Below are 21404 nucleotides of genomic sequence, written 5' to 3' on the forward strand. Positions count from 1 at the left end.
TATTATATATTTTACAAAGCATTTCTTTAATCTTTAGTTTCCATTTTGAGGTAGGTACTTGAATTTTAACAAAACGAAAACAGAATTGCCATTTACTTTGATTGATGTCCCATCAGTAAAAATAATGACATTAAAAGAACAAAACCCATCATACCTTTATAATGTTTTAATGGCTGTGTTACATGCTTGAAGTTATGTTGAAAAATTACGACGCAATTAAAAGCTTTGAATGGTTAAAAATAGTTTTTAAAAAGCCGGCTTTGAAATTTCAGACAGTGGGTTGAAGAGCATTGGTTAGCTATATTAGTATGTAGTGATTTAATAGGCAGTCAAGTAAAGTGAAGGTGCGTGTGTGGATGGAATACTTTGTTTACAGTAGAAACCCAAACTGGGTGGTGGGTTGTAAAATCGACCATCAATGTTAGTTACAGCTTTTAGCGCCAAAGTAGTGGAGGATAGTAAAACCTTGCAAGGAAAGTGCCAAAGGACTTGGCACAGTCAGACTTCATTAAGTTGGTCCACTTTTTTGCCATATAAAAACCTATTTGTGATTGCTTAACTTTTATTGTTGCTAAGTGAAAAATAACGTATACTTTTAATATTTGTCTTATTAAATTTCCTTTTATTTATTATGCTATACTTAAGTCAAATCCGTATTCCATAAACAATAAACAACCTTCAAACTTCAAAACTCCCTTTAAAAAATAGCTTTTATCTTGTCTTAAGAACATTCGGTTATATAGTTGGAACCAAAGCAACTTAAGGTAGTGTTCTGGATGAAAAAGAAGCTATGTTATACACTTAATCGTTTTAAATGATGACCATAATTTGTATTAAGTTCATTAAGTTTAGTTTTTAAAGTTTAGTTTAACTTACTACAAAGTTCGAGTATGGCAAGTTCGCCTGTATATCCTTTTACCTTAATTATTCAATAAGTTTATTTACTTTTGCAGTTTGCTTGTATCCTCCAACAAACCTCCAGAAAAGCTGTTGCTGGGGCAACCTCCACCGAACACCGGAAAGGGAAAAGAGCCAAGGGAGGAGGACTCACCGAGCCTTACACGCAAGTGAGTAAACAAGTGGCCTTAACTGGCATCCGTTAGGTGAAATTATCAATTATGCAATTAAAATGGGGGGTGGTAATTGTGACAGTTGAGTGTCTCAACTGAGAGTTGTTAAAACTTTCGCCCAATGCACTTATTGATCTAAATAAAATGTCAAGGCTAAAATAGTTGGAAAGTGAGTTTAGAAGGTAAACTTTGATTCGTACAAATCATCATTGAAGAACCTTTAATAGTGGTACTAAAATAGTTCTGAAAGGGTATTTTAATAGATAAAATTGCTTCGTGTGTGGAAACCATATGTGTTTTTTGAATTAATGTGGAAATGCCCTTAATAATTTATTCCTGAGTTGCTGTTTGAGTTTCCGTTTTTCTCATTACACTTTTCATTTCCGTTTCCCGCAACCGAAATGAAAATGTTACAGGGCAATCAGACGTATACGTAATATGCTAATGAACTTTTGTTTGCCAACATGCTGGTGATAAATTCAGTACAAGCCCCAACCTTTTGGTCCCAACTGTTGCAAAAGTAACTTTTCGTGTGTGTAAATGTGTTTGCGGATAACTGGGCATGTCCTAAGGTTGTCGAAAAACAAGTCAGGCGAAAGACTGCTCACTTCGCAGCCTTCAGCCTTCAGCCGTCAGCCAATTGACCCTTAACCCTTGCCTAAGAGTGTCTCACACCTGCCCGCATTTACCTTGCCGAAGAGTCAAGGACGGTGAAAACACACACTCATACGAATTGCATGCCCGATTTCACCAATTGATTGCATGCAATTGTTTTTTCCCTCCTACTTTCACTTGTCTGCTCATCCCCACACAAATCCTTGGCAAAAAAAAAAGCGAAACGACTGGCAATATTAAGTACGTGAATATCTTTTAATATTATTCAGGAGCCATTCCGTCTGGTTGGTTCAGAAGGGCAGCCCTTCAAAAAATGATTCCCATTTCAAACCCAACTTCAACTGTTGCACATTCATGAATCAGGCCTGTCATGTCCAAATGCATATTTTATGTTGCTCTGATTTCACTTTTGAAACGTATACCCTTTCAGCAAGTATTTTAACTTAAAGATCTTATCAGATAGCAGTTCAGAAAATAAACTTTTATAAGTTTATAATAATTTTTACAGCAGAAGCAGCAGTTTAGAAAAGAATTTGAAAAAATAAACTAAAATAACAGGGGCCAAAAAAAAATTAAGAATTATTTGTCTTGTTAATTACGATCAATGCGCGAAACAATTTTGGGGGTAATCACAAGAAATTCACTTCCTAAAAGACCCGGAAAAAAATTAATAACATTATGAGAGGGTATTTGAAACTTCATTTGCTGAATTTCGGCGAAGTATTTATGGTTTCTGTTTGGTCTGCGCAAATACCGAAATGAGATTTTGCGGTTGCCACTCTGTATTCCGATGAATGTTTCTGAATGAACGCTTGATGAGCATATTTAATGCAATATGAAATGTGGTTCTGGGTAAACAGCACTTTGCTTAAATATTAAATTAATTATGTTTGGGTCAGATGAGTCAATTAGAATGAAACTCTGGCCAACTAAACATTGACATTGACATAAGCATGTTGTCATGCAAACATGATAAAACAAACTGTGTTCGAAATTTAATTCTGTGAGAATTAATTAAGCCAATAAACAAAACAAAGTGCGGTCAGTATAATTTGATAGTCGACTGATTGGCTTCAATTGTTTGGTAGCCAAATTTAGCCAGTTAAAGCTGGACGGACACATTTTCTCTGCCACTTATGGGGAGTTCATTGAAAATGGAATTTTGGCGCATTTCCTGTCCGAGAGCAATTCATTTCCTATGTCCTGCCCCAATCCGCAGCTTAACTGTTGCCGTCAGCCTAATGTACGACCTGAAGAAGATGTTCTCAAGCCTTCAAACACATTTGACCTTGTTTCGCTCAGCCAACGCTGCGTATGAGTGTTGCCTAGATGACTTGTTGTTGATTTGCTTGTTGCTTTCATTATCAATGTCAATGTGCCCGAATGCCCAATAAGCTCTCTCTAGAATTCAATGAGAAATCTGTGAGATACTTTTCCACTCAATCTTCAATCTTCCACTGCCTCTCATTATCGCTGATTGCTTTAGTCTTACCCTGAGTTAATGGGGGGCATTCCGCAGACGGAATAAGAGCAAATAATGAAGGAACCCCATCTGTAGGTCATGGGCAAATCAATCCCACTTTGTTGCCATGAACAAATCCCACTTTGTTGCGATGAGCAAATAGTGCAAAATTGATTTCCTTCTGTGCTTTATTTACTTTCGTTTTGATGTCTTCACTTCTCGACACCTCTCTGTGCACTTTTATGCTCTCAGCCTTATCATTGTTTGTATATATTTTTATATTTTTGCATCGCAGAAAATTGTGTTCATTTCGTTTGCAATCGCATTTGTGTCTTGCAGTTCAAGTGGTGCGGGTCTTGGTTTGTTTTTTATTTTAGCGCGAAATTACGAAATTTTCTCATTGCGTTATTAATTAATAATTGAAAATGCGCCCAAGCCGAGTTCGATACTTCGCACGCGTTTTGTAAGTTCTCTAAAGGCTATATTTTCGCGATCTGATACCCAAGCTAAATGTTTGATTGCTTTCTTAGCTACGCGTGTGAAAATTAACAGCTGGAAAAATAATGCAATATGTACGTGACTTATAGAAAACTTTATTTTTTTCACAAGAATGGAAAAACAATCAACATAATTAGAGATTTTTAAATTGTTTACTTGCCAAAAGGCTTGAAATCACTATGTGGGTGTAGAAATAATTTTTACAAATATATTTTTTTGGCTTAAGTATCATTGTTATTAATTTATTATTGATTATTAATATGAAAAATTGTAATGTATGTACATTCCATTTTACCTATACCTAAAAAAGAAATTAAATTGTTTTATTATCATAGTACTTGATTTATATAGTATGTATTGTCTTGACTTGGGTCTTACAAATTGAAGTTATAACATTTAATGAATCACGTATCCTTTTCGTATATTGCTTTGATATATCAAAATAATATGATTAGTTTATAATAATTTTTGCAATATTATAGATGAACTACAGTCTTCTAAGTTTTATATAATAAGAGAAGACCTTTTTTTGTTGTAGAATTATTAGGTTAATTATTTTAACTAGCTGTGCAATCAGATCGTGAAAACAAGCCATTTAACTTACCTCTCAGATCGTGCCCATCACCAATCTCTTGTGTGCCATTTCCATTTCGATCTTTTTCCAAACCAAGCAGCGTCTGTAGGATGAGCAATGCGGGAATCGATGGCGGAGGAGGAGGAGGAGGAGGAGGCGGCGGCGGCGGAGGATCTGGTGCAGGATCGCCAGCAGTGCCACCCACAACGCCACCACCCACTGGCCATGGATCCACTCGTCGCCTGAGCCACTTGTCGGGCAATAGCCGTTCGGGAGGAGCCGCCGCCATGGGCAATGTGGTGGGCTGGCTGAAGCAGGTTCTGTTCACACCCCAAACCAAAATGTGATCCGTATTGATGTGAACCACCCAGCACAATACAGTGCATTGCACCCCAAACAAAACAAAACCAAACCTGCACTCCCTTTGCTTTTGTGTTGCATCCCCCACCCCCTCGCCTGATTCTTCAGTTGACCCTGTGATGTCCATCGATGTGATTTAGGGATTTCCTAAAAGCAATCACTGACTTGCAAATTCCTTTTGTTTTTTTTTAATCTTTTGCAGGCTTCCATTGAAGTGCGTGACGCCGGCACACGAACTCTGTCGATGCTGCAGAGCAGCAATCCCAACTTTCGTTCCCTGGACTTATCTCTGGGCACGCCCACATCCACTACGCCCACCTCCAGCGAAGTTCCAGTTGCACCGGCCAGTGCCACCGCCTCGTTGAGTGGTTCCACATTGCAATTTGGACCGGAGGATCCAGAGGAGGCAGCCGCCACCGGAGGAAGTCAGTCGCTGACACCGCTGGATGCCAGGGAACTCCTGACCAGACCCACACGCGCCTACGCCTCCGTCAGCCAGCCCCAGAGTCCCAGACATCGAGGCTCCGGATCGGCATCCGTTTCCGGATCGCGAATAATCACACACGGCCTGACCGGACGATCCACATCGATATCATCGCAGCTGGAGAAGACCAAGAGGCTGCTGAAAATGACCGAGGGCGAGGACAAGCCGCTGACCATTCTGCACTACAACGATGTCTACAACATTGAGTCCATGGCGGAAACGGAGCCGGTGGGCGGAGCAGCCCGTTTTGCCACGGCCATCAAGAGTTTTGCACATCTGAATCCGCTGGTCCTCTTCAGCGGAGATGCCTTCTCGCCCAGCATGTGTGAGTATCAGGGGATGATGGTTGTTTTCAAGAATTCTAACTACATAAATATATGTCCTTACAGTGAGCACCTTCACCCAAGGCGAACAAATGATTCCCGTGCTCAATACGGTGGGCACACACTGTGCCGTCTTTGGCAATCATGATTTTGGTGAGTGACTAGCCGCCCATGATACCCTTTCTATTGAAGTTAACTACCCAATTATCTAATTCAGATCACGGCCTGGATGTCCTGGTGAACCTGATCAAGCAGACGGACTTCCCTTGGCTTATGTCCAATGTGGTGGACAACGAAACCGGTCGTCCTTTGGGCGGTGGCAAGATATCGCACTTCATACTGCACAATCAAATCTCAATTGGATTGATAGGTCTGGTGGAGCGGGAGTGGCTGGAGACCCTGCCGACCATTGATCCCAATGAGGTGACCTACATCGACTATGTGGAGGCCGGCAATAAGCTGGCCCGCGAGCTGAGAAACGAGGGCTGTGACCTCATTATTGCCCTCACCCACATGCGCACCCCCAACGACATCAATCTGGCCGAGAAGTGCAACGGCATCGACATTATCCTCGGTGGCCACGATCACGTTCGCGAGGTGACCGAAATCAACGGCAAGATGATCGTCAAGTCGGGCACTGACTTCCAGCAGTTCTCGGTAATCACCATCGAACGGGATGCCGCCAATCGGGAGCACTTCACCACGGACGTCAAGTGCTTCGATGTGACGGCCAAAATTCCCGAGGATCCGGCCCTCAAACAGGAGCTCTCCAAATATGCCAGTAAGTGGGGAGAATAACGAAAATCATATTTAACCCTTGGAGATGATATCATTTCCGACCTTATAAAGTTTATACATTGTTGATCATAAGTCGATCTAGCCATGTCTGTCCGTCTGTTCCTAGCTTTATTGATAAATTTAGGATATCATTATTTATTTATTAAGAGCTAACCAATAATTAAAATTACTAATTAGAAAAAAATTAGGCTATGGCAAGGATATCATATAGTTGGCAAAAGGAACGATTGAACGAAATCAAGCTGAATGTTGACCTTGCTTTATTGTTTTTATACAGGTTTTATACCTCGAAGTTTTGTCGTTTTAAAGAATTTTATAATATTAAATTTGCTAACTTTATTGTTCTTATTGCAATCGAAGCTCCCAAATGTAAACATTCATCTGATAATAGAAACATTTACTTCCCGAACCACAGAAACCTCTTCAATTTTGAATTGGTTGCTTTAGGACCCATTTTTTTATTCGTTCACTTTTCTAACGACATTCAATGACAACAAAATCGTTACCAAAAGCCAAACCTGGTAAACCCACAACTTATTACATTTTCCGGATAGATTTTTTGAAAAAAAAGATTGTAATCTAGCTGATATTTCTGGAACTAACCTTAAATTTGAGACAAAAAAGTGTTAACTAAAGTCAAGGGTTTTTTGAGTTATGGAAGTTTCACTATACTTTTACTTGATTACCTAATTAAATTTCGTTGCGACTTTCTTGCAGAGTTCATCGAAAGCAAGCTGTCTGATGTGATGGGAGTGTTCAGCGTGGAACTGGACGGACGTTTCTCGCGGGTGCGAACCCAGGAGACGAATCTGGGCAACTGGGTGTGCGACGTGGTGCTGGCCGCCGTTGGCGCCGATGTGGTCATCTTGAATGGCGGCACCTTCCGCTCGGATCGCGTGCATCCGGTGGGTGCCTTCACCATGGGCGACCTGGTTAATGTCATCCCCATGCGTGATCCACTCATTCTGCTCGAGGTCAAAGGTCAGGTGCTGTGGCAGGCCCTGGAAAATGGCGTGTCCGCCTACCCAAAGCTGGAGGGTCGCTTTCCCCAAGTGGCGGGCATCAGCTTCGCCTTCAATCCGCAGGCGGAGCCCGGTAAGCGCATCGATCCGCAACTAATCCAGGTGGGCGATGAATACCTCAACCTGGAGCAGAAATACAAGCTGTGCGTCAAGAGCTACATCTTCATGGGCTGCGACGGCTATACCATGTTCAAGGACGCCACTATTCTGGTAAGTCATTCGATTTTTTTAAGGGTTTTACAATCCCTAGTTACTAATTGCATATTGTAAAAGTATAAAAGTATGTGCTTCTTCTTGACTTGGCCGCCCATTTGAAAAACCGTAATCCTAAGAAATGTGAAAAAATTGCTTCTACATTTAACTTTTATGAAATAAGTTAGATTGTATATATGGAGCTTTATATCAAAAACTAAAAAAATCTAATCACATTTAAAAAATTCATAAATGGATTTTTAATTAGTTTTTTTAAAACACATTTTGTAAGTGTACTTTTCTTCTCCAGAGAAATTCGATTACAATCAAATCAAAAAATTATTTTAAGATTTTCAATAAAAAAAAAAATATATATATATATTTCGGGGCTAATGTCAAGTGGTATTCAATATATAATTGCACTTTATTTAAAGATTAATCTTTTAGGCAGGCCACATATTGCAAACGTTATTTGCTCTGATAAAACCAATCTCTTTTTCAGATGGATGACGATGCCTGTCCCGAATTGGGCATTACACTGCAGAATCACTTCAAGGCGATTAACTCGCGGAAGTGCGGTCAGAACACAAAGCATCGGCAGTCGTTGGTAACACTTCCCGAAGGCACAGTCTGGTGCAGTGCCTCGACAGCATGGATCTGGATGGACCATCGCCCATCAGAAAACTCTCGGTGGGTCATCACAACAAGTCGATGGATCTGACGCATGGAAATTCGCAGAAGGTGAGCAGAAGTTTTTTCGTAATTTATATAAATTATTAATGGTTACTCTTGTATAGATGCTACGACGTGCTTCCTTGGACGATTTAGAGCAGTCCACCTGCGATTTGGCGCCTCAACTGGAGCACCGCATCATTATGATACAAAACGAAGAGGTTTGACATTTTTAGATTTCCTATAGAGCTTGCACTAAAGTTCTAATTTTACTGCAGCATCAACGACAGTTACTGTTTAAAAAGGAAACGCACATCATGAACTCCACGATCACCGAGGCTGAGGACGAGTAAAGAATTACCGAATGCCATTTAATTCACAATTTGCATTTAATTTTTGTTTATTTTTTATTTCTTTTCGTTTTTCTAGTTACAAGAAAATAAGACAACTTGATTTAAGGGCAGGTTCCGATTTGGAGAGAAACATTTAAATAGGGATTATAGGCAGAGCAAAGAAAAGATATACCCCGATAGATAGTTAGTTAGTTGGCAGATCTGTATGATCGAGCCCTATATTTATTACCGTTTATTGTTACCGCTCCTCCGTTTTTTTTTTTTTCGGCTAAGTTTCGTTGTAAACATTAGTAAGACTTCCCCAGAGATGTATGAACTTGATATTGATATTGTATATGATGTATGTGTATGTAGTGAGTACGTGTACCTAAAGCTTACCGCTAGTTTAATTTACTTTTAATTAGATAAACTGATTTACACAACCAACTGATTATTATATTGATAAAAAAAGAGTTTGAGCCGAGCTTTGAGATTCCCTAGATATTCCAAAATAGTTGTTTAAACAATCCCAAGTCCACAGAACGCAATCAAAAACTAGAGGTTGTATGTATGCAAAACATTGGACGACCACGAGGAGCACTGGCAAACTTAAGAGGCAAGCAGATGTAAAGTGAATGTAAAGCAATATTTTAGACAATGCACCTTAATTTTGAATGTCAAAATAGAATATGTATATTTTTAGGGACACTTTTGGAGCGCTTGAACACAGAAGAACATATTTTATTTTTTAGAACACACGAACCGTCGTGCAACACTCATGGATAAATGCTTTAATCTTAAATAGTTCCTTGAACTTGCACACACCACCCACACACGAGATGCAACAAAAGCCTGAGTGTATTTTTGTCCATAGGAGAGCAATCTGATTGCGAATAACTGACGGTTAACCGGAGATCAGAACAAAAGTGAAAACAAAGGCAGCAGCTACCCACTCAATTACACAAAGTTAAACAATAAGTAGAGGAAGGCACGTATATGTACTCCATGCTTAACTGATTGTCCATGCTTAGAACGTACAGTTAACTAAAGTGAACAATATGCAGGCTCAAAATGCACCTGATTATTAAAATTATAAAGGACCCGTATATATATATATATATGTATATATATATATATATAGATATCGTACATCTTTTGACTTCTTTCTACGCCCTCGGCAGTGGGCCAACCTTCAACACTTTTAAACTATTTTGGCAACGGGCCATTAGCCCGTAGAATAACGCATTTTGTGTATATTGAACGAAGTACATTGATTTATGTAAACATTTATTAAATACATAAACTATATGTAAAGGGGATCTTTAAATGTATTTTGGCGGAAGCACGTTTGTTAGTCAGCGGGCACTAAAGTGATTGGGTTAATACTTCAATATGGGTGAGTTAAACTTCTAGGGCAATTATAATGGCCACCTCAATAGAACTGCAACACCAAGGTCTTTATGGCACTGGCAATGTGGAAGGCGCAGTCGCGCACCTCCAACGTGTTCTTCTGTATGGCCTGCTTGTCGTCCGCCTCGATGGCCTTCTGCAGATTCTCGCACTCGTGCTGGATTAATATGTTCTGGCGGGTCAGCAGTTTAAGGGTCTCGCGCGTGGGGTCGCTAGCATTTGGTGGCTAAAAATAATATTCATTATTTTGTTTGTTCTTAGCCCCATAACATTATTATGTATTAAGGTTTCGTAAAAATCTAAAATTTATGTAGCTTCTTTAACAACTTTCTTACGTTTACGTTTCATTGAAACAATTGTTTTAAAAAAAAAGTAATGTATTTTTTTTTGTGCAGACTTATGATAAATTTGATATTTCTTTGCATATCATCTCACTGTACCCATAGTCTATCAGCTCTGGTGTGTTTTTTATTTTAAATTTTACAAAATCTCATTTTGAATTATTTTGTTTGATAGGAACTAATCAATATTGGTAAACCAATTTTGGTACGCTTTTTGAAAATTAGAATCTCATTTTCTCGTCTTCAATTAGCCTACTAAACTTATGTAGAATTAAATATGTTTTTTATTTCAAAGTTCAAAGCAAACAGTGTTTAAAATCAAATTCAAATATTTTTATCCATCATTTGAAACATTTATCATAATTTGGAAGCTGTTTTAAATTTTTAAAAAATTTATAAGGTTTTCTTAGTGACGATTCAAAAACTGCTGCCCTATGTTATTTCGGTTTTTGTCATACGAATATAAAAAGGCTAAATGTCTTGGCATAGCACAGGAAATATTAAACCAATCATAAGGAGATTTTTGCGAAACTTGCAATTGATATCTTACCAAATTGGCATATAGAGCAATTAGATCAGTCACGGCACTGCGAATCAGTTCTCCATGCGGGGCAATCGACTGTTTTTGATCCTCCGGCACTGGCTGCATGGCTCGTATGAGCTCTTTCAGACAGCGAGTGACCAAATCGGATCGCAGCTTAACCTCCTCACCGAAAGGCTTGCCATCGCCAGCCATTTGGTACATGCTGGTCGTATTCCGGATATCCGTTTGACCCTTGGCCACGTTGGGCACCAGACGACGCTCGTACATGCTGGCCGGCCGCTTGATGGTCGACTGGTTCGATGAGTCATTGGAGGAGCCGCTGTCCACATTGGCAGCCCCACCCTCTGGCAGCGACAGGGGCTCGTGCTCGGTATCTGGACTGCTAAGGCTCAGATCAATGCGACTAACCAAAGATAAATCAAAAACAAATCATAAAATAAACGTAAGCAAAGTAAATGCAAATGCAAATGGAAATCAGGGCTCTCACAGTGGCTCATCGTAGACGCTGTTGTTGGAGGCGCTCGAGAACTTGGACTTGAGCTGCGAGTTTTCGCTAGACAGCATCTGCACCACGTTCTTCAGCTGATTGATCTCCGACTTGTAATCGCTGAGCTGTTTGCGCAGCGTTTCCATTTCATTGTGTGAATTCGCATTGCGTGGTGGCGTATGGACAATGGCCTAAGCAAAAGAAATCATACAAATTATGAATAAAAAAAATCAATAAATAAATAAAATCAATTACAATCGCAGTTCAACAAAAGGGAAAGCGGACAAATAACTGGATAACTACACATATTTAAACTACCCTTTTATAAGTATCATCTAGTTTTATTGAGGCTTAAGGTCTACATTTGGATTTCTACCATTGGGGATCGACTAGATTGACTAAAAAACAGGGAGCTATAGTGCCCTGGCCTACAGATGAACACAATGGATACAGCACGGGTTGTCTAATTTTCAGTCTTCGCTTACGCTTCTAGCCGAAGCTATTGTTCAGCTTGAGTATCTTTTGGCGCATTAGGTTTACCTGCTGGGCCATCGGCGGCACCGGCGCATAGTCATCATCGCTAGCCACCGGATCATAGATGGGCTCATCATCCGAAAGGTTCGGATCGTGTCCGCCCTGCTCGAACGAACCGAGCAGCATCGAATTGTTGGCATACGGCAGCGATTGCAGCGACTGATGGCCGGGCTGTGGGGCATCCAACGGACGCAGGTTGGCCATGTTTTGCCGCCGCATGGCGTCGACGAGCACATCGGTCAGGAGACCTGTGAACTCGGCCCGATTGAAGCGTGCCAATTTCTGACGACCCTGTCGGCGAAACGATGTTAATGAACCAAGGTTTTAATCATCTGTGAACGGCAAGGCCAAACCTGATTGCGCGTGGCGCTCAAAAATGGATTAGCCGGCAAAAATGGCACAGTTGCATGATCAGCATTCAGGGTGCTCGTCGACCAGACTGCAAAGTGAATTGTATTATATTAAGAACTAATGGGTATTAACATTTTACTTACTAGCTTCGCATTCGCGTCGGTCCACCTCGTCGTACAGGTCCATGACCAGCTCCTCGAACATCTTATTTGGCACGAGTTGCAACTTTCCACGGGCAATCTTCAGCTGCTCGCTTATGTCAGCCCCATTGGCATCCGGTATGATCATGTGGCGGCCACTCTGAGAAGGGAAATCAAATAATTAGGAAGGGTTTACAATCGTCAAGGGAGATAATTTTGCCTTTTAATAGCTGGTTGTTAAGATTAATATGTGAAAAGCTTTTGTCTCTTCAATTAGGAGCAATCACTAATGAATTATAGATCAGATAAACTTACTTTACAGATTTACAGCTTTAGAAAATTTTGTATTAGGGAATTTCTAATCTGAATTTTCCTTGAAGCAACGTCATTATTTATTTTTTAACCAAACTCATATACTCCAAATAGTCGCTTGTTTACTTAAAAATAGCCATACGGATAAATAATTAACAGTTTGAAGTAAGCTGAACTTGATGAATCGATTTGGCTTGCTTGCATGACCTAATCTGAACTGAATGAGTCAATGAGCTTCTGAGGGGAAATTCAATTTGAATTTGACAAACTTATATATAAGTAATCTAGTAAACTTACCGCATGATCTGGCTTTTTGCCGCCCAGGAACGTGATGATCCTGTCGGTGACATCGTACATGGCCTCCAGCAGTCGCTCGGCGATGGTGTTGTGGTTGTTGGCCCTGGCCAACTCAAGAGGCGTCATCCCATTGCCGTCCAAAGCGTTCACATCGGCTCCATAGATCAACAGCATCTCGATCTGTGATGCCTGGCCGAACTTGGCTGCCATATGAAGTGGCGTCGAGAGCTTGTCCTCGTGATAGTAATTGGGATCGGCGCCCTGAACCAAGAAGCGCAGCGAGGTCTCCAGATTGCTGGTCCTCACGCTGGCATGCAGTTGCCGGCTCAGCTCCTGCTCCAGACTGCCAATGGACCCGTTGCCATCGTCATCGTCCTGGAGACTGGGTTTCAGCACGAACGTTAGATTCACATGCTTGGCCTTGATGAAGTCGGATTTGGTGGGGTGAAGGGCATCCTTGGGCGAGGGTTTGCGCCAGCGGGGCAGATGTTTACCCCCGGTGGAACCCGTACTGCCATCCAGCAGATGGTGCTCCCACACACTATTCGCTCCATGGGCATTCAGCGAGTTCACAAAGTTCAGCACTGAGGGTTCCCAGTTGCCCTGGCGCAGCGACTTCACGATCGAGATGTGCCTGCCCAGACTTCGATGCACGGAGCAGCAGTCGGCGCATAGGAGGATTCCGCGATTGATGCTCGCCCAGGATGGATCACCGGCGCCACAATCGCCGCAAACTTCGGTCTGCAAACGCGATTTCCCCCTTGACATCTTGCCTCTGCTCGAAATCGTGGGCGTGGCTGCTGGATGGGAGTGATCCGGATCCGGCGGCGCTATAAATAACTTCCTGTGCGCTTCGATTATGCTGCTGGCGAAACACATTCAGCATTCCATATGCTCACAAACTTGCAGGGGAGAAAAACAAAAAATAGAACAAGTTGGGTAAAACTGAAGTGGCTTCGTTCTGATTCACTGGCAAACTGTCGTCTCTGATTGGAAATTCAGTCTGGTGGCGGTGAAAGGTCAAATAACCGTGACTGGGGTTCACCCCTGGCCATCAATTAGGAAAATTACTTTTAATTAAACGCTGCGAGCTGCACTAGAAAACATTTGCGGATGCTTTTTTACAAGAGTTTGTTTTATTTTTTCTGCCCGCCAGTGTGGCCAAGTAGTGGTTCTAATAAAGCGGCCGATTCAAACCGCTAAATAGTCAAACTCTATAAAGCGCTTTTTGGGGTTGCTAAAAATGTTTTATTCAAATGTGATAGGAAAATAGAAAAAAAAAGACTTAAAAATTTGGAGAACAAAGTTTTGGTAACCTCAGAAAGCCTTAAAAAACTGAATTTTTTAAGAACCAGTCCTGCCAGACTGTACAAAGTCAACAACTGGTCCCACCAATTTCCGCCTTTCTGGCAGCCTGGTAAGAAATGTATAGTTGTCTCGCTTGCACCTACCCAGAAAAACATATGTTTATCAACAGATGCGACAGTTTGACAATCACTGCAGTTTTTAGAGCACATGTGTCAAAACAAAACAAAGTGCCGACTTTCAATTGAATTTTGATTGTTTTAAAGGTGTAAGAAAAAGCACAAATAGTAAAGTATGCAAGTGAATAACCTATACACTTCGGTGGCCTGCAATCGTTGCACGGAATGCGCGGACTGGGGCCCAAATGGATGGATTGCTTATGGAGCTTGCAATGCCATAGCCATAATGGATCCAAAGGTATCAATCATGATTTCTAATAAAAATATAAGAAATATTTAATTGTGTTTTGCCTATTTAAGTTCAATGGCAATTCGACCAAGATCCTGTACACCCTGGTCGAGCACACAAAGCGAGTGAACACTGTAAAGTGGTTGGATCAAGGGACACTCTTCTCCGGCGGCGATGATGCAAATGCGATCATCTGGGAATTGGAGCAAAGTGGAGCCACCAAAAGCGTTCTGCTCAAAGGACACGCCAGTGGGGTGAATGCTGTGGATGGAGTGCGTCGTCAGGATGGCTCCTGGCTGCTGGCCACTGCTGCAGCTGATAGCACCATCAAATTGTGGACCTACCAACAAGGCAATTGTGTGTGCCTCCAGACCATACCATTGTCTGGCGGATTCTGCTTCTCCCTTCGCCTGAAGCTGCTGCCCAAGAGCAATCATGTCCTACTGGCCTTCAGTGGCGATGACGAGACTGTTTCCCTGTGGACCGAACAAATAGAAGCCACAGGTGGTGGCGATGCACCGGGTCTGCAGTTTCAGCGGGTCCATAAACTCACTGGCCACGAGGATTGGGTTCGAGGACTGGATTTCGTGGACGATGGAGAGGATCTGCTGCTAGCTAGTGGTTCGCAGGATAATTTCATTCGTCTCTGGAGGATTGCGCCTCGTAGTGAGGAGCAAATGCGTGAGAATCGGATTGATCTGCTTCAGCTAACCGAAAACGACAGCGAAATCAAGGTGGAGGAGAAGATACTGCAACTGGGAAAGCAGGCCTGGTATGCAGTGAGCTTGGAATCTGTTTTATATGGCCATGAGGGATGGATTTATGGGGTTGACTGGCACAAGACACCAGAACAGGGTAAGCAATACATTTTCAACTCGCCGAAAAACCATAAACTATGTTACTTTTCAGAGCTGCGCCTGCTATCCGCCTCCATTGACAAAACCCTCATTGTTTGGGCGCCCACGGAGCAAGGCGTCTGGTTGGAACAAGTTCGTGTCGGCGAAGTGGGCGGTAACTCCATGGGCTTTTTTGGCGGAAAGTTCTCCGCCGATGGGCACTCGATCATGGCCCACAGCTACCAAGGTGGCTTTCACATTTGGAATCAGGATCTAGAGCGCCCGCAACTCTGGACCTCCAATGTCATTGTGGGCGGCCACTACGGTGAGGTGAGGATCTGGCTTGGGAGCATGAAGGCGCTTATTTAATGAGCGTCTCAGCGGATCAAACAACACGTCTGCACGCTCCCTGGCTGCAGGATGGACGCAATCCCACTTGGCACGAGCTGGCACGTCCGCAAGTGCACGGGTACGACATGCAGGCGTTGGCCTTGCTCTCGCGCTATAAATTCGCCAGTGGAGCTGAGGAAAAGATTGTGCGCACCTTTCAGGCGCCGGCGAACTTTATCGAAAACTTCCGTAACATCAGTGGGATAAAGAAAGATGAGGCTGGAGATGCTTTACTGGATTGTAAGTCATCCTAGGTATATAATACTTAAGTGAATTCACACGCTATGTCATTTTTTTTAGCTCTTCCGAAGGGAGCTTCAGTGCCTTCGCTGGGCCTGTCCAACAAGGCTGTCTATAAAGTAGACACCGCCAATGAGGCGACCAGCAAGGGGAAAGATGATTATCCGGACAACTACTTTGTGCCCATTACTTTGGAAACACCACCGCAGGAGGAGACTTTAATGCAGAACACACTTTGGCCGGAGCTGCAGAAGCTTTATGGCCATGGTTACGAAATCTTTGCACTGGCTGCCACTGCAGATGGTTCCGTCTTGGCATCTACCTGCAAAGCCAGCAATGCCGAGCATGCACAGATAATATTGTGGTGAGTAGACTGACCTCCAGCTCTGCCCGACTAAAAATAACAAACAAAAAGAGAAAATAAGTAGAGATAATAAACAGCAGAAGACATGCTGATCCGTTTCGCCCGAAAGGATTGCCATAACTTGAAGATTGAGCTTTCGTTTAGGATACATTTCCATATGTTATAATAAGAACTAAAATGTTACTGCGCTTTCAGGAACACTTCGAACTGGAAGCAATTGCAAAAGCTGAGTGGCCACCAGTTGACAGTCACGCAACTTAGTTTCTCCCCCGATGCGCAGTATCTTCTATCTGTTTCCCGGGATCGTCGCTGGTGTCTGTACGAGAGACAGAACTCCTCCGTGGGCTACCAACTGGTGGCCAGCACCGACAAATCCAATGGAGTTCACACCCGCATCATCTGGTCATGCGATTGGTCGCATGATGGCCAGTTCTTTGTGACCAGCTCGAGGGATGGAAAAGTAGTGGCTTGGAATAAGGGCGAAGATGGCAAAGAATCTTCTCTAAACGGCTGGCAGGCGGCAGCAGTTTTGGACCTCAAAAATGAGTCAATCACAGCTGTGGCTTTTTCCCGTAATTATCTTAACAAAACAGATGACACATACATTCTGGCTTTGGGTACGGAAGCAGGGCTAATTAAGATATATCAATTGGTTCGTGGGGAATGGAAATTACTCAGCGATTTGAATAAGATGTGAGTTGGTAATTGTATTTCAAATGTACTCTGATATTAATTTCTTTAAATTTAAAGCCAAGCTCATCATCTCACTGTTCGGCGACTTCAGTTTCGACCTGGAAAAGAACTCCAGCTGGCGAGTTGCGGCGAGGATCATTTGGTACGAATCTACGACCTAAAGCTCGAATGAGTTTGACAACCTGTGAATTAAACTAGCCTTATTACCATCCACCGCTGCGTTTAATTAGACATGTCTGTATCATCTGCAGACGAAACGAAAAAGGGGATGGGTCTCGTCACGACCGATTTATCTGGATGTCCCTATCTAATCTACTGCAATTAGGTGTGTTTTTGGGGTTCCTCTCTTGGCATCTGTTTTGAGTGCCCTGATAACATGTTATTGACACCTAATTAGCTGTAAAATATTGGCATTGCAACCACTTTGATTCGGCTATTTAAGTAGATACTTCCCATGGCTGGATCCACAGTCTCTTGTACACAATTCGAGATGAAGGCAGCTATAGTTTTGGCACTGATCGGTTCAGTTTTGGCTGCTCCGCCACTTGTGGTGATGGTGACGCCAGTTCGCGACTTTGACCAGTATGCTCATATATTTGCGGAGGTACGACCAGCGGGACAAACATCTCAACATCACAATCAGCCTCAAAATTTGGAGATTGATGTCAAGCAGCCAAATCATCAGGTGGAGTTGGATATTAAGCCCGTGGAACAGAAGCCACCTCAGCACCTGGAGATCGAGATCAACAAGCAACATGAAAACTCTGCCCAGGAGCACTTGGTCCATTTGGAAGTAAAGCCAGTGGAGCACAAGCAGCCTCAACACTTGCAGGTGGAAATCAAGCAGCAGCACTCGAACTCTCCTTCTAATCACCAGATGGATCACAAGCTTCCTCAGCACATGGAAGTTGAGATCAAGCAGCAGCAGCAACATCAACACCTGGTTTCTTTGTCAGCCAAGCCCGAAGAGCAGAAGCATCCCCAGCATATCGAAGTGGATGTCGTTCAGGAGAATAAGCCAAATCAGCACTTGAACCTCAACCTGCACCAATAGAGCTGCAATAGATGTATTCGTACATATAACAAAGGGCATTAAATATGTATAATTACAAAGAGAGCGTTTTCACTGGCCCCTTTCACTCCCAAGGTGCTTGTAAAGTGAGAAATAAATAAAAATGGTTAGCCCGTGAATGTGGATGGAATGAGCACAAGGAGCCGCAGTTTGCAATTTCCGTTTAGCTGCTGGTGCTGCATACTTTTTGGGCCAAGCCAGCAGCTATGGCCACGTGTCCGGGATCAGGAGTCAGGAGTCGGGAGTCGGGAGTCGGGAGTCGGGAATAGCGTGAAGTGGAGTGGCGCTGGGTGCTGAGTTATGGCCAGAGCGTGCCACCTTTTAGACCGCAGCTTGCAATTTCCGTGCTCCAACTGACTTTATGATTGCCATTGGCTTCTGGCTGAAGCTTCAGCTTCAGTTTTAGCTGCAGCACCATTGTTGTCCAAACTTAAGCGACCAAAAGGAGCGGAGTGGGGCTGGCAATGCGGTTAATTGGCTGGCGGCCATCTTTCACTGGCACTTTAATTATGTTTTCGTGGAGTCCACAACTCAACGTCTCTATAGCTTCTATATCTATATTTATATCTTTATCTTTGTGCCTGCGAATGTCGTTGAACCAGCACATAGATAAGCGCATAAATCTGTATTGTTCTCGTTGCCACAATGGTGCACAAAGTTAACTATTGAATTGCATTTAGGCCACGTCGGAGGTCGATTGTCCTCGCACCTATTCACAGGCGGCCAATATCCTTTGGGGAAGTGCGATGAAGGCCCCATGCCTCGATGGATCCGGGGTTTCCTTCGTCGCTCGTTCACACTGATGGAAAAACCGCGAAAAAATACGGATTCGTGATACTTTTTTTTTGGACTACACTTTAAAATGATTTAAATAACTTTATAGTTCTAAACAAAATGAAGCTTTTAATTTATTTTGCTTTTGGAAATGACTTTAACCTTTTATTTCATTGAAAACATTACAATTTCTTTGGTACAAAAATAAAATTTATTAGAAAGTTATATGTGAATTTCACTACAATTAAATTATTAGGGTTGCATTTAGAGGCTTACAATTTTTCCGTAGCTAAAATTAAATTTAAATATGGTCAAGAAATTGAAATAACCCCAAAGTCCTTATACAAGGTATATTTAAAATATAAAAACTATATAAATATTTCTATACAGATAATTTAAAATAGTCCTTTTTTGCCAGTGTAATGTTTTTCGCACGCGTTTTATTTTGAGTCAAATATTGGCAAACAAAGCGGCCATTGCAATGGCGCTACACGCGTTTCCGCTTCCGCTGAAAGTTGCACAAAAATGCATACATTCATGCATTTGTGCCGAAACTTTTGTTCAACTTTCATTGTGCTGTGGCATGATACCACTCTTTATTTATTTTCTTAGCCCCGCCATTTGTTATTGCTGCAACAATTTTGCATTCTGCGGAAAAAGTTTAAATTTCAATTGCAGCGAACGTGCCCAAGAGTTGCTGACAGCCACTGGAGCGGAGAAAACTGAAGCCATTCTGGCCATAACATGTGTAAACATATTCGCGCCCCCCCCCTCCTCCTTTAGCTCACCTGCATCCCGAATTCAGAATCCTACATCCAACATCCTGCATTCTTTTTCTCCCCGAACTCCACAGACCCATTCGTTTGCATGTGTGTCAGTAGTGGATTTCGCTTGGGTTGCGCTTTCTGTTTGCCTGCCATAGTTTTTTGTTTGACTTGACGTCCAATCTTCCTTATACTGCGATAAAAATGCAACAGAAATCATAAAACAGAGCGATTTCTAAGGAAAAGTTTGATATACATATGTGAAAATCCAGTAGCATAATTAAGAGGCAGTTTTTTCAAGAGAAGGTTTTTATTCGTGGTCTTTAAACAACGACTCCAGGAATAAGTAGAAAGCCGATTTGCTTCGGTAAAATTTATGCTGATCCAATTAAAATTTGTATTTTTCTAAAAAGCGGTAATATCTTGCTTTATATGCGTATATTTTGAAAATCAACTTATTTTTTTCCTTTTTTTTCCTCGTATTTCCAATGGCAGCTGCAAGACATAATCGTCCCATGTTTATAAAATTAAATGAGTATTTCTGAAGTCGTGGAACATTACTGTATCAAATGTTCTCCAAATGTTCCTATGTTAGTTCTCCGATCTCATATTCAACCTGCCATAGCAATAAAGCTATAAGGAAAGTGTATTTCCAAATAATTAAGATTACTGAGAAAATTATAAATTTTTTTAAAAATTATCGATTGCTAGTACCATTAAGTTTTAATGAGGTTTATTATTTTAAATGTGGATTATGTATAATTTTTAGCTCTAATTAATACACGTTTTATTCTGCCTTTTTTGAAGTACGCTTTGTTTAATATGTGATTTTTGTAAGATTGTATTGATTACACAAATTAGACTCCTTACACATTTTGAAAATGCTTTACAAAAAAACTATAGTACATAAAAATAAAAAATAAAAGCTCTCAGTGCAATTCTTTCAGGATGTGTTTATGACATCTTAACTGAAGTTACTCTGCAGAGATCTGCGAACATCTTGATGGGTTTGCTGATGCTTCCCTTATGCTGGTCATCGTCTCCCAAAATCCACAGAAAATTAATTATTCCAGAGGGGCAGCGTATGCCAGCCATATCCATATTTTTTTGCCCCGCATTGCGCTGTCACAATTGCGACCCCGTTGGCGTCCACAAACCCACATATGCACATCCACATCCACATCCACATCCACATCCATATCCACATTTACACTTACACTTACACCCACGCATATGTTTCGCTCGTATTTCCGTTTTGACTGCGCCAACAACAATGGCGTGCGCGCTCCATGATTTGTGCATTTCCGCTTCTTTTTGGCAGCACGCACGCGACGTGCACGGACATGCATGCGGGGGCGAACCGGAAGCTGCCGAACTGAAGCCTGCGACTGCGACAAAGCCAATTGATGCGCATTGAGCATTTGGCCTAGTTCGAAGTGGAGTAGAGTGGACCTGCACCCAGTTAAATCGCCAATTGATTAGGCCACGACAAGCACTGCTTTTTGGCGCATTTGCCGCCGTTGTAACAAGCAAAACTTCGAAACGAAAACTTTCGGCCTGCTAAGCCCAAAAGCCCAAGCGTTCAAAGTTTTTCAATTACCTGACCACGCTGTGCTCCTGTTTCCAGGATCCCTGGATCCTAAAGCAAATTTCAGGTGCTTCCCATAGTTTTGTTTGCTCGCCAATGGTAAGGATAAGGGCAAGTTTAACAAGACAACGCGGGTAAAAACGAAACTACTA

General features: G+C 42.1%; 4 protein-coding genes across 5 annotated transcripts; 3 read left to right on the forward strand and 1 right to left on the reverse strand.

The window, feature by feature from the left end:
* Positions 1-3468: 3468 nt before the first annotated feature.
* Positions 3469-8845, forward strand: LOC128256151 (snake venom 5'-nucleotidase). The gene is given in 11 exon segments (XM_052986280.1): positions 3469-3610; positions 4320-4536; positions 4782-5388; positions 5453-5539; positions 5604-6167; positions 6902-7416; positions 7901-8009; positions 8012-8139; positions 8196-8291; positions 8349-8419; positions 8500-8845. Coding segments are annotated over 11 exon segments (2493 nt in total). The 5' UTR covers positions 3469-3572; the 3' UTR covers positions 8561-8845.
* An 827-nt stretch (positions 8846-9672) lies between these two features.
* Positions 9673-14037, reverse strand: LOC128256153 (ARF GTPase-activating protein Git). Of its 2 annotated transcripts, XM_052986283.1 has the most exons (8): positions 13890-14037; positions 12819-13720; positions 12213-12369; positions 12072-12157; positions 11725-12009; positions 11185-11375; positions 10704-11100; positions 9673-10038 (listed from the first exon to the last, which is right to left on the reverse strand). In XM_052986283.1, the coding sequence occupies exons 2-8, from the start codon at positions 13695-13697 to the stop codon at positions 9835-9837; spliced, it is 2199 nt and encodes a 732-aa protein (XP_052842243.1). In that variant the 5' UTR covers positions 13698-13720; positions 13890-14037; the 3' UTR covers positions 9673-9834. The 2 variants fall into 2 exon arrangements, with proteins under 2 accessions (XP_052842243.1, XP_052842244.1); XM_052986284.1 differs by lacking the exon at positions 13890-14037 and having other exon boundaries at positions 12819-13875.
* Positions 14038-14305: 268 nt separating this feature from the next.
* Positions 14306-17267, forward strand: LOC128256152 (elongator complex protein 2). The gene is given in 7 exon segments (XM_052986281.1): positions 14306-14540; positions 14603-15386; positions 15441-15698; positions 15701-15997; positions 16058-16361; positions 16557-17054; positions 17112-17267. Coding segments are annotated over 7 exon segments (2379 nt in total). The 5' UTR covers positions 14306-14417; the 3' UTR covers positions 17227-17267.
* Positions 17268-17501: 234 nt separating this feature from the next.
* Positions 17502-18245, forward strand: LOC128256159 (TOX high mobility group box family member 3). Its single transcript, XM_052986292.1, has one exon. It carries the CDS (start codon positions 17509-17511, stop codon positions 18106-18108), a length of 600 nt encoding a protein of 199 aa, XP_052842252.1. The 5' UTR covers positions 17502-17508; the 3' UTR covers positions 18109-18245.
* Positions 18246-21404: the final 3159 nt, after the last annotated feature.

Source organism: Drosophila gunungcola, assembly GCF_025200985.1.
Source record: "Drosophila gunungcola strain Sukarami chromosome 2R unlocalized genomic scaffold, Dgunungcola_SK_2 000013F, whole genome shotgun sequence".
In the NCBI taxonomy this organism is placed as follows: domain Eukaryota; kingdom Metazoa; phylum Arthropoda; class Insecta; order Diptera; family Drosophilidae; genus Drosophila; species Drosophila gunungcola.

What these genes read in the sequence shown, in the direction of transcription:
- LOC128256159 (XM_052986292.1), top strand. Translation starts at nt 17,509, where the DNA reads ATGGCTGGATCCACAGTCTCTTGTACACAATTCGAGATGAAGGCAGCT.
- LOC128256153 (XM_052986283.1), bottom strand. Translation starts at nt 13,697, where the DNA reads ATGTGTTTCGCCAGCAGCATAATCGAAGCGCACAGGAAGTTATTTATA. An exon ending in TGCCGCCGATGGCCCAGCAG is followed by an intron (nt 11,376 to 11,724) that starts GTAAACCTAATG and finishes TCTTTTGCTTAG; the next exon opens with GCCATTGTCCATACGCCACC. An exon ending in AGCGTCTACGATGAGCCACT is followed by an intron (nt 11,101 to 11,184) that starts GTGAGAGCCCTG and finishes ATCTTTGGTTAG; the next exon opens with TCGCATTGATCTGAGCCTTA.